This window comes from Micropterus dolomieu, linkage group LG06 (assembly GCF_021292245.1).
Source record: "Micropterus dolomieu isolate WLL.071019.BEF.003 ecotype Adirondacks linkage group LG06, ASM2129224v1, whole genome shotgun sequence".
Taxonomy (NCBI): Eukaryota; Metazoa; Chordata; class Actinopteri; order Centrarchiformes; family Centrarchidae; genus Micropterus; species Micropterus dolomieu.
In genome coordinates this window covers 6,024,176-6,036,858 of record NC_060155.1, presented here as the reverse complement: position 1 = coordinate 6,036,858, position 12,683 = coordinate 6,024,176, and the positions used below count along the sequence as shown (strand labels likewise).

The 12,683-nt window shown below is 42.9% G+C and overlaps 2 protein-coding genes across 2 annotated transcripts in view; both read left to right on the top strand.

Moving 5' to 3' along the window:
- The window catches only part of LOC123972163 (acyl-coenzyme A thioesterase 6-like), a 186,849-nt gene that overhangs the window by 3,379 nt on the left and 170,787 nt on the right, over positions 1 to 12,683 (top strand). The window lies entirely within an intron of this gene.
- Positions 7,423 to 8,732, top strand: LOC123972164 (acyl-coenzyme A thioesterase 6-like; the record flags this gene model as incomplete). Its single annotated transcript, XM_046051454.1, is given in 1 exon segment — positions 7,423 to 8,732. A coding segment is annotated over 1 exon segment (611 nt), but the record flags the coding sequence as incomplete, so codon positions are not given.

Below are 12,683 nucleotides of genomic sequence, written 5' to 3'. Positions count from 1 at the left end.
TCCACAACTCAAATCAGAATATAAGAAGAAATGTTTTATACCACCTCAAGAAGGCTTCCTATCAGAAAGGTAGGAAGGTATTTCAAATGTACAACTGCAGTACTTAAATCTAAGTAAAGTAATTTCCCTGACATTTTTGTGTTACTTTACTTTTAATAGACGCATGTAACAGGTTTTATACTTCCTGTGAGTATAATCCAATCAATCTTATTTTCATACTGTATATCCGTTGTGTAATTTGATAAATTGTGTTGTATGTCGTGCTCGCATCGTGTACTACTGAGACTTCATTGCCCTCTTCAGAGAAGTAAAGAGAGAAACGGACAGAAAAAGTCTCTGCCTGTCAGCTCGCTCTGCTCCGTTAAAACTGAATTTACCATACAGAATTGAATACGAGTGCACTCCAGATTTAGCTGCAGCCAGCTGACCGTGTGCTTCTCTGTCTTCTTTTTTTTGCTTCTGGACAAGATACACGTACCACAGAAAATTCGTGCACGTAGGTGAAACGTGCGGCGGGGGCTGCTTCGTTAAAGGTCACTTTCTGTTGCCAGCAGGTGGCGCTATGACTGTGGGTGAATGTCGGCATGTACATGTGTTCAGGGCGGGACTCTCATCCTACATGTACAGTTTGGTGCAGATGTGAGCATGTACACTGAAGTTACAACAACTTCCTGTTTCATAGCGAATCATCGACGCCACGGATACGCCCATTGACGAAAACTCGCAAATAGTACAACTTTTCATCGTCAATGCCTTTAGAAGGCACAACAGAAATTTGACGTCGATCCGACTAAATCCCTAGGAGGAGTTCGTTAAAGTACGAAGTGTGTAAATCATCCAAAAATGGCCGTAAAATTCAAAATGGCCGACTTCCTGTTGACTTTAGGGTATGGGTTCTTGAGGCTTTTTTGTGCGCCTTGATATGATACATGTCCCCAGCAAATTTCGTGCATGTAGGTTGAACGTGAACGAGGGGCTAATTTTTTCCAGTTTTCTAGGTGGCGCTAGCGAGTCATTTTGCCACGCCCATGCGCGAAACCCATAAAATACGAAATTTTTCACCGGTTCTGACATGTTTGCAAATTTTGGTGAGTTTTCGAGTATGTTTAGTCCATGTCAATTGAGCCTACTTTGCAGAAAAAAAATATATATATATATAATCTTAGCAAATTCAATAGGGACCTCACACGGTCGTGCTCGGGCCCTAAAAAGACAACCAGCCGAACAGCAGCAATAAACAGCTGACATAGTAAGACAACTAAGAGAAAAATGAAAACAAGAAACAGTCACGCACACTAAATAAGCAACACAGCACAGCCACGAGAGCTGGAATAATAATTAATTTAAATAAGTAACTGAAAGAAAAGCGTCAGGAATAATTCTACCAGGGACAACGTTGGTTACGTATTGTAACCCCAGATTCTATGAGTATAGGCGTAGCCCTCTAAGAGCTGTCGCTATGGGGTTCATCCCTGCGCGCATGCACAGTCCTGAAGATTTCTTTCGCGCCCATGTGCCGTGCACGGGCCTCTCTCAGGTCCGCAATTTAGGTATATAATACCGGCGAGACCAGAGATCTGCTCCCAAGAGGTCAGCTTTTTTTCTTCAGCCGACGCTGGTGGGACCAGTTGGCCCGCAGCTTAGAGGGCTACGCCTATACTCATAGAATCTGGGGTTACAATACGTAACGTTCTATTTTCGTATAGGCTTCGCCCTTTAAGAGCTGTTGGGATAAGGGCGAAGCCAGATGTAGTCAATGCCCACTGGACCACCAGCGGTCATAAACATTAACACACCAGCTTACAGTACCCTAATCACACAATGCATGATAGAGACCGAAATGTAGGTCAATGTTTTTGGCTGGTCTCAAACCAGGTACCTTCAGTATAGAAGGTGAGCGTCTGATCCATTACACTACGGAAACTGAGATACACGGCCGTCCGCATTAGACCAGATAACAGGATGGCTGAACACATCACTCCCTGCCTCCCACCTGCTGCTGTGAGGAAATTGGAACGAGAGTTACGCATTGTAACCAGTCCCAACAACGAGCAGGGCAGGCGTGAGAATGGAACAACACACGCGCATCCCGGCAACGGGGGGTGTGTGTGGAAAAACTCATGGCACACGAGAGCGCCCAGTGTACAAGCACACACAGACGCACACTGCGGCTTATGTTGAGGGAACAGTAAGGACGGTTGTTGCGCATTGTGGCAGTCCAACTGGAGCGCAATTAAGACCAAAGAGAGCCCCAACAGCCCGTGGCAGGAGGAGCCTTACCGGCTCCTTTACAGGGAAGCGTATGTGTGCGTAATGTGCCCTGAGCCAGCAGCGTCACGCCTGGTCTCCAGAACATTCAGTACCGAGTGCGTTAGGGAGAACCCCGATGCATCACGTAAATAGAAGCGGATAAAAGGGCAGGGTGAAGCCCATGATGCCGCTGTGCAAATATCCTCCACAGCCATCCCGCTGAACAGCGCTGTGGAGGAAGACACGGCTCTTGTCGAGTGCGCACGGATGCCGGGTGGGGGGTCCATCCCAGCCGCAACGTACGCTTGTGTGATGGCCTCACACAGCCAATGAGCCAATCGTTGTTTTGACAGAGACTTGCCTTGTGAATGCTCTCTGTAATGAACAAACAGCTGTTGAGTCTTCCTGAGGGTAGCCGTGCGCTCTACGTAATGAGACAACGCGCGCACCTGCAGCTGGAGGAAGGACAGAACATGAGATAAGGGACAGGAGAAGGGGGCCGTGTCTCTTTCCACACACCAGTGCTGAAAAGCGGACCACTTTGCTCTATAAGAAGCAGTACTGGAGGGAGCTCTAGCGCCTTGGATGGTGCACACCACATTAGGGGACAATCCTAGTCTTTCAAGGCGCTCCCGTTCAGGGGCCAAGCCCACAAACGCTGGCCTATCACTGGGAAGTGTAGGATTGCGCCCTCCAGCTGTGAGAGCGCGTCTCTGCGCCACGGCAGCTGCCACAGTTTCCCCGACAGCAGCTGAATCATCACTGGAAACCATGATGCGCTCGTGCGTTCTGGTGCCACCAGAATCACTGTTAGGAGCTCCTCCTGAATGCGTGCCAGGAGGCGGGGAATCAGAGGATCCGGGGGAAAAGCATAAAGGAGCGATGTAGCCGGCGTGGCAGGACGGGCAGAGGCGGACTCGTTCCGAGCGGCGGACCTCAACGGTAGAGCGGTGAGTAGCCATAGGAAAAGTCTTTAGTAGGAGAAATTGCTCTTTAGATGCTACTCTGCTCTCCGAAGCGCTGAAGAAAAAAGGAGGAGCAGATCTCTGGTCTCGCCGGTATTATATACCTAATTTGTGGACCTGAGAGAGGCCCGTGCACGGCACATGGGCGCAAAAGAAATCTGCAGGACTGCGCATGCGCGCGGGGATGAACCCAATAGAGACAGCTCTTAGAGGGCGAAGCCTATACGAAATAGAACCTAAATTTGTTTGTGTCTATGTGTGAGACTGTGTGTGTCTCTGTGCGTGTGGGTGAATGTGTCTGTATGTGTGTGTCTACATGTGTGTGCGCATAAGCCTGTTAAAGAATGTAGTTGTTAGTGAGAGTGGGACGCCACGACTGTGCCACACCTACCCCAGCAACGGGCAGGCAAGAACCCCAGTAGGCAATAGGGGTGGGAGAAAGAAAAAGAATAAATCAATCAAAAAAACAAAGACTCCCAGATGCACCGCGATGCAAACGCGGAAGACCCCGACCCAAATGCCAGTTGACAACGTAATGCCGACGGAACGCAAGAAGCGTAACCTGAGGAACAGCAGCGCCCGGACCGACCGTGGCACGCACACAACATAGACCAGTGCTCCCCCCCCACCCAGCATCCCACCGCCATGCCGCGAACAACCAAAATGCCCAAATGCCACGCAATCATCAACACCAATGCACAAGTGACGAGCCCAACGTGCACACTGCGCGAGCACGGCGACACCCAATGCCCAGCAGCCCCCCGCGAATCCCGTGTCAACAGTAACCTTGGAAAAGCGTTCTGCACCATACTAAACACAGGAATAATAGAATTTAAAGAACATGAGGGTCGTGCGACAGGGCTGCAGTTTGAGTCCTACACAATTCAACATTTACATTAATGAACTGGCAAACACAAAACTCTACAGCTGGACACTGAAATCAAGTGTTTACTCTACGCCAGTGGTTCTTAACCTGGGGGTCAGGACCCCCTTGGGGGTCGGGACCTGGTACTATACAAACAAACATAGAACTTGAAAATAACTAGACGGACTATAGTTGTGAATGGAATCACTTTGGGTGGACACTAAATGTTTTACACTGTTTAATTCACTAGGTTTTTTAGTAACTGTCACCAACAATTTTACATTTGGCAACATCAAAACTGAACAAACAAACATGTACACTTATTTAGGCAAAACTGTCATTTCTACAGGAAACTTTGGCTTGGCTGTGAAGGAGCTTAAAGAAAAGGCAAGAAGAGATCATTTCAAATAGAGTTACCAATTCAAATGTGGATTAAACTATTTACATCAATTATTGAACCCACTGCACTTTATGGCTGCGAGGTGTGGGGTCCACTCACAAAATGTGACTTTACAAATTGGGACAAACAACCAACTGAAGTTCTGTATGCAGAATGTCTTGAATGTCTCCAAACAACGGGTCCAATAGCATATTAGCTTGTTTTTCAATAAATTCTACTAGGTGTTGAAATTTGTCTCTTCTTCCAGTTCTCTGTTGTGTATCATAGGCTATTGTCCGGCATTTTTCTCGGAGTTTGTATGGTAGCTTAGATTCGATCAGCCTCAAGTTTGATGTGATATCAAGTTCATCCATGTACAATAAATCCTGCATCACATTACAGCATCCTATCAAATACATTGCATAAGTGTGCAGCGCTTTCCCATCCTCAGCTTTAATTGCTTTTCAAGTTATGGCCTTTTCCAGAAATTTTCATTTCGTTCCCAAAATGTTCCTTTAACCAAGTCCAGTTGCCCTTGACTTTAACCTTCGTTGGATAACTATGACCTGGATGACTGAGAATCTTTATAGACATATTCCTTTAAAAGCTTTTTAGCTTCTGTCCGTAGCCTCTGTTTGCATCCATATGTAAACAGCTTCTAACCAGATCTCTTGGCAGACCTGATATAAATTGTTCAAGGTAATAGAGCCTGTCCTGATTGCTTTTAGTCTTCTCTTCAATCAAGTGTTCAAATGCATGGATAAAAGACTGATATGTCAGTGGGTTACCGTCAAACGCTGCAATTTCCCTTGCAGGTAGTAGAGCCAGTTTCTGATGTGAAATAATAAGTTCAGCAATGTCACTTTGCCTTTTAATAACCATATTCATGTTATCATGAGCACTGTGATCTATAGGTGGATTTATTAGATCACTCTCATCGTGCACACTGTACTGCTATCCATGCATGTCAGTGGCTGAAGATTGCTGACAATTGTTCTCTGCAGTGGGTGGAGGTACAGCACCTACTTGCACATATTCCTCTTCAGTAGCTGTAGCTTCCATGCTTTGTTTAACATCATCATAATAAGCATTCATACCATCTCCTTGACCCTCATCATCCTCATCTTGAAGGACATTTATTCTGGCAGTTGACGCTGCAATTTCCGCCTCCAGATCCATTTGCTCTAATTTAGTTTTGTCGGATTGTCGGACATTGTCACGGATAAATCACCCTTTTAATGGCCGTTCTTATTATTCTCTGGTATCCTTCAACATATCATTTATTTTCATTTCACATCTCGTCCAGCATGTCAGTGATCCAGCACATCAACAGTGCAGTGGCGCTTTCATTCATTCATAAATTCAATCAGCTAGTACTCACAGCCCATTCGGCTGTTTTCTCTGTCGATGTGTGATCGACAGCATCCAGAGTTTCTCAATTTTTTCTCAGTCTTAAGAGCCAGATTAGTGACTCGTGTGTGTAAAAGCACTCCTCGGAGATCCTTTCGTTTCGTTCTAATGCAAGATTTATTACGTCAAAATAAAACAACAATAAATTCTCCGTGGTTGACTTTCAATAGAACCTTTAAACTCTTCAAAATATCTTACAATACGGTCACTAATCGTTTCAGTCCTCCTCTCTCTAACTCAAACAAAGGAACTCCCAAGCTGCCACCCAGCCCCTCATTATACCTGTTACTTAGTGAGGAGGAGTCAAGGTAATCATTTTTACCGACATTAGCCAATTGTTGTTTCCAAAGTTTCCTAAATCAAAATCCATTATTAAATTTCTTTATCTCAATTTTAACAGAAAGAATAATATAAATTCCAATCATCTTGTTTTACTATAAATTAGTGACTTAATCAAAATAAACCTATTATGGCTCCAACACTCAGTGATTTAACACCAACTCACATCACAGGGGCTCAGGACAACAAGATTCTAGCCAGAATCATCGGACCCAACAAAATCTATCTAAAAACTAAATGCCGAGAGGCTGAATAGGGAAAAAACTGTCTGGCAGACATTGTCTGTCAGATTGTCCAATAATTCCAAGATTCGGATTGCTGCGTTTTGATGGTTTATTTGCAGGTAGGCTATACAAGTGATCAGTTCTATACAGCAAAAATATCCCTAAAATACAACAAACACTGTGAACCACGGTCAGCAAAAATGAGTCTTTCCCCCCCCCCCCCCCCCCCCCCCCCCCCTTCCTCCAACTGACTGTGAACAGGTGATATCCTAATGTGCTACCAGCACCCACACCATGTGACCAAAACCAACCGAAAAAGCGAGTGTTCAAGAACCCATAACTGGCTTCTACAGCCACTAAAAAGGAAAATTACATAACCCACTGGAAAGAAGTCACTAAAACACAACACTAACTACAATGCTATTCTGCCCTAAAACACAAATATACATATACATAACAGCTGCTTACCTGAGTTCATAAAAGACACAAAACTTAGGAAAACCCTGACAGCATACAGACTCCGTGAGCACAGCCTAGCCATCGAAAAAGGCTGGCACAGGCAGACCTGGCTGCCCGGAGAGGAGAGGCTGTGCTCTCCCTGCAGTCTGGGGGCCAGAGAGACAGAGCTGCACTTCTTAACCCAGTACACCAAATATACTGAAATTAGAAATTCAGTGAATTCAACTCAATCCTCCCTGAGTTTCAAAACTACACAAATGAAGAAAAACTACCACTCATTCTGGGAGAGAAGAAAGATTTGGCCATACTGGCAGCAAAATATGTCGCAGCCTGCCTCAACCTGAGGGACAGCCGGTGAAGACACCAACTCCATCTCTGTTTGGAATCATTACGTCATCTGTCTTATTTCATTTCACTTCTGTTCAACATTATCACTCTGCTTTTATGTGTGGATGTATGCGGCTTTGGCAATAATGTTGTCATAACGTTCATGCCAACAAAATGGAATTAATAGTTTGCACATTTTTCCACAGGTGGGCAGTAAAGGAGTTGGCGTAATATCCCTTTCAAAAAGTGGAGATGTTGCACTATCAATAGCATCTTACCTGCCAAGTGTTCAGGCCATAGTGTGGATCAATGGCTGCTGCGCCAATACAGCTCTCCCCCTCTACTATAAGAAGAACCAAATCCTTCCTGCATTAATGTTTGACATCAGCAAGTTGATTCCCACTGAGTCAGGGGCCTGCATGGCCAAGTATGTTATGCATAATCCCCTGGCAGAGGAGAACAAGGCCACTCTGGTCCCCATTGAACAAGCCAAGGGACGTTTCCTGTTTGTGGCTTCAGAGGACGACCTCAATTGGGACAGCAAGGCTTACATGGAGGAGATGGTGGAGAGACTGAAGCACCATGGGAAGGACAACTTTGAGAGTGTGTGTTACTCTGGAGCGGGACATTACCTGGAGCCGCCTTATGGACCCTACTGCCCCGTCAGCATACATATGATTGTGGGTAAACCAGTCCTGTGGGGGGGTGAGCCCAGCTCCCATGCAGCAGCTGAAGTCCACCTTTGGAAGAAGATCCAGGAGTTCTTCAGAACCCACCTGAGCTGTGATGCCACTCAGACTAAAGCCAAGTTATAGAAGAAATTATTTTACAGGAGACATAGGAACAGATCAATGATGACTTCTTGCCAGTTAACATTAAATAATTGTATATCAATGTTTTGTAAGAAAAAGAACTGTTTGATAGATGATTGAATATTTCATGTATTGGAGGATTAAGACTACCGGTATTCACAACCTGATGCAAGGTTACTACTGTGCACTGAGAGAAAATGCAAAAGATTTTTATGTTGCACCAATAGGAATAATTTTTCTATATTCATAATTTCAGCAATAGAAATTGACAAGCCCAAACTGAAAAGAGTGAAAATACCAGTTAATGATTGATTTTCTATATTTACACATACTGACTTCAGCTATAAATAAAATAAAATAAAATAAATGATTCCATCACGTTCAAATTCGGTTGCTGCAGAATACAAAGTATATTTTATTGTGAGATGCTTTATTAAAGAATATCATAAGCATTTCTCTGACTTCCTCCCAGACTGTGGCCACCAGATGGCAAAGTAATCCTCTAAATAATCACGCGTAGCAGGTGTGAACAGAAAAAATCCAAGCTAAATTTGATTCATTTAAATGTAAGACTGTAAAATCAGTAGTTATACCCCTGGCAATGTCTTCTTCAGTGTTTGACTAGAACTGAGGTTTCTCCTTGTTTGTAGACAACTTTCTTCTGTAAAATCATATATATAATAAACTGTATATATACAGACACACAGGTATTGTGTATCATGAAAAAGCTTCTTTTTCCCCAGTAATTTAATTCTTCAGGCTTTTGTCATTTTAATCTTGGCTTACAGCTCATGGAAATCAATTAGCCATATCTCAACTTAAAAGAGTAAAGAATGAACTCAGGACAACGATGAGACAGAAGCGGCTGTCTGCACTCTCCCTGCTGCCAATTGAATCTGAACTAGTCCAGGGACTGGACTTTGAGAATTTAATTAACGACTTTGCATGCAGACAGTCAAGAAAAAAGATGTTCTGCTGAAGGTAAGGCTTATTTACCATTAATTCAGGGCAAATATGTGATGCTGTGGTTATTTGATTTTAGTATAACAGTAATCTCTTTTAACTGGTTGCTCAGCTACCATTACTTGTAAAGTCTGTGCATGTTTTTCTGCTATGTATGTTTCTCTGTTGTGCGTCTGATGATATTTAGCATGATGTGTTGAATTGGTATGTGAGTTGCATTCAGATTTGAGCATCAGTGTAAGAGCTATTGTGGTATTTGTAGGCCCATGTCTATTTATGGTGTCAGGTTTTTGGTTGGGTCTTTTGGCATTTTTAGCCAACCACTTTTTACCTATTTTTTTTCTGCAGTATTTGTGGTGAGCCTTTACTTTAGCTGTAAGTTCATGTATTGTTATGTATTGTATGTTATTATCATCTATTGTCTTCATAGCAGTAGTCAATTTCAATTGTTCACACATTAAGTGTGAGGAGGGGGGCACTTCAACTGTGGTCACCACAGGGCACAAAAATATGTTAATCCGGGCATGTTTGCGCTCTCCCAGCTACAAGGACAGCCCAGATGCAGCTAACACTAACAAGCAACGACTCACGCTAAGATACAAAAGCAGACGAGCTGACATTCACCTTTTATATTGAAGGTAAACGAATTATGTCAACTAATGATTCCAATATACATTTATATTTTATACACATACGTGTCCCCAGGCCAGAGATACCTTTCTATGGGAGCAAGGAGAAGGGGATAAATGTCACAGAGCATGTCCGATGTGACAAGATTATTAACTTACATCCCTTTGCTAGGATTGAGTCTCCCATAGGTGTTATCTACACTGGGGACGCTGGGGACATGACACCACTTTTTGTTGAAATTCTGTCTGTAATCAGCCACCTGTTTACCGGCTAACACTTATTATTTATTCACCATTCTCTATTTCAGTGCTGTTCATACTGTTAGATTGTCATATTGTAGATACTGTATACAATCCTGCATAAAAGCAGCTTGTCTACGCTGTCTACCACAAATTTGTCATTATTTGTGCCTTCTTGTAAATTCAGCAAATGTTGTACAATAAGTTATCTCTTTCTATGTGTAATAACATTGTGTCCCAGTACAACAAATTGTTACCTGGACAGACACACTCAATTATTTCATCCTGTACCTAACTGGATCAGGTTGGGTACAGAGGGTAGCCCTGACCCCGTTCTCAATGCTCCAAGTCACCACCCCGATGACGCAGGAGTTACTCTTGATCTGTTGCAAGCCCTATCCCTCCCACCCTCTCTTTGAAATATTCTGAATACTATTATGTTTTAGTATGTAAAAGGTAATGCTTTGATGTACAGGCAAAGTCAGGTGATATAAGGGATGAAGTCATGGTGGTGGGATGTGTCAACACAGGACCAGGACCAAGGAGACTGCTATTAGATTCCCAAGTGAAACCAATATAAATGTAATATAAACCAAATAGGGGAAGAAATAGGAGACAAAGTTCAACAAAATTAATGAATAACTTGTTTAATGTGTCAATATGTCAAAGTCTCCTGAAATAATGTGGCTGTCCAATTTATTCTTTCACAATCTTACTGAGAAAAGACCAGTAGATTCAGACAGGATGTCCTCCCAAGTCAAACTGAAGCTGCTGCCGAGCGCCAGGTGCTTCTTTGACGAGCCCGTTCAGGTCAAGGTGGCCGGGCTGAGGTGGAGGCAGGTGGTCGCCGTGAGAGCCAGATCGACTGACGAGAAGGGAGTGGTTTTCAGCTCCACGGCCATCTATTGGTTGATTTTTTTGTTGTCTTTTGTCAGGCCTTAATTCATTTGTAAATTTAAAGGATTGTCCTTTTGTTATTTTGTCGTTTTATCAAAAAAGTGCAAAGAGACTAAACATTAACACGATAAACACAATAAATTGGTTATGTAGCTATATGTAGCCACAGGCTTATATACCTTATGATGCATGTAAAGTCTAGGAATCCTCGCTTAGTCCCCAATCAATCTCTGCGTGGCTGCGCTACGGCGCTGTTAGCAGCAAGAATGAGCAGGCAGGTGTGTGTTTGATGTGATCAACAATATATAGAGTTTACCTTTCTACCTTAATCCTTTGTTTAGAATAATGTAATTCTGTTAAACTCTCTGAATGTTCTTTTGTTTGTGAACGAGCTGCATCAAACAACATGTGCTTTCTAACTTCCACCTCACAAGCGCCTCGATTTCTGTGTTAGAAAAAGTCTTTCCCTCTTCTTCTTTGACATGTCAGACCATGTTTTCTTTATTTCAGCCAGTATGAGTCTCTGAGCCGGCTGCATTGGCACACTAATGCCACTCCATCGTTTTGCGTTTGTTGCTGATCAAAGAATTCAAACCATCAAATAAAATATTTCTCCTCTCCTCCACTTCAGTGATCAGCGCCTCGATCTTGCACTCAGCGTAGTTTCTCTTTTTCACGTGTTTTGCAGCAGGATCGGTCGTTGTTATTTGGACTTTAGGAGGTGACCCTGACGTATTTATGGTCATTTGCATAGCAATTTATGGGAGAAGTATGTAATGCATAATCCACTGGCAGAGGAGAACAAGGCCACTCTGGTCCACATTGAACAAGCCAAGGGACGTTTCCTCTTTATAGCACCTACATAATTCTTGCTTATTGTAAATGTCCCTTACCATAGAAGAGGCTGTTGAATGTTTATTATGTAGGACACAGTGAATGAGTAACAAGGGAGTGATATCACCGATATCATTTCCTTCCCTTATTCTCTGTATCTGATATCATATCAGATAAAGATAATATTAAGCACACAATTATCATTGTGACCAGCGATCAGAAGCATGGATAGTGGAAAAGGTTGGATTGGGCAGACAGTTAAATCTCCGTGGGTTTGAACATGAACCAGCTTGTTACAGCGCAAGTTCATCAAGATGGCAGTACCAGCCTTCATATGCCTCCTTGATTTTATTTTGCAGCATCGTTGAAAAGTTCTCTCTCTGCCTATTTTCTGTTCTTTGTGTTTCTGTATCTGACTGCTCCCTTTCTGTCATTTCAGTTTGACGGAGCTCTCGTCAGACTCCGGCTTTTGAACGCCCGGGAATTATTTGTTCCACTACTGTACCTGCACGAAAAAAATGTACAAGCATCAGAAAAGAAGGTTGACGTTGTATTTGGGCTTCTGTGTTCCTCAGAAAAAGAATTTTTGATCTACATTGAAACATTTGATACATTTGATCACATGAAAACATTTCCACTACAAACCTGAATGCTGCAAAGTGATTAAATAAAATGTTATCATGATTACTTTAGGGTACATCATTAGAGCAAAAAAAAACTGCCTGATAAATTACGACACATCCAGCCAGTGTTGTGGTGGTGGTGCTCTGACATTAATGAGTGAAGTCGGACACATATGTGCAAATCTAGCCTCCCAGACACAAAAAACACTGGATATTCTACAGCAGCACACCGCCATCAATATGCACTTTTAAAACTGCACGTTGTTTTGTATAAAGCATGTGGAATATACAGGATGTCACTGTACTGCAAAACATAAAGTATAAGAGTACTTAATAACCAGCAGTGTTGGGAGTAAGTAGTTCCATGTAATTTAGTAAAAAATGTAACTAATCTTGTTACAGTTACTAGAAAAAAGATTAAATTACAGTTACTTATGGAATTGTTCATGAGTACATTGGGGTTAAAT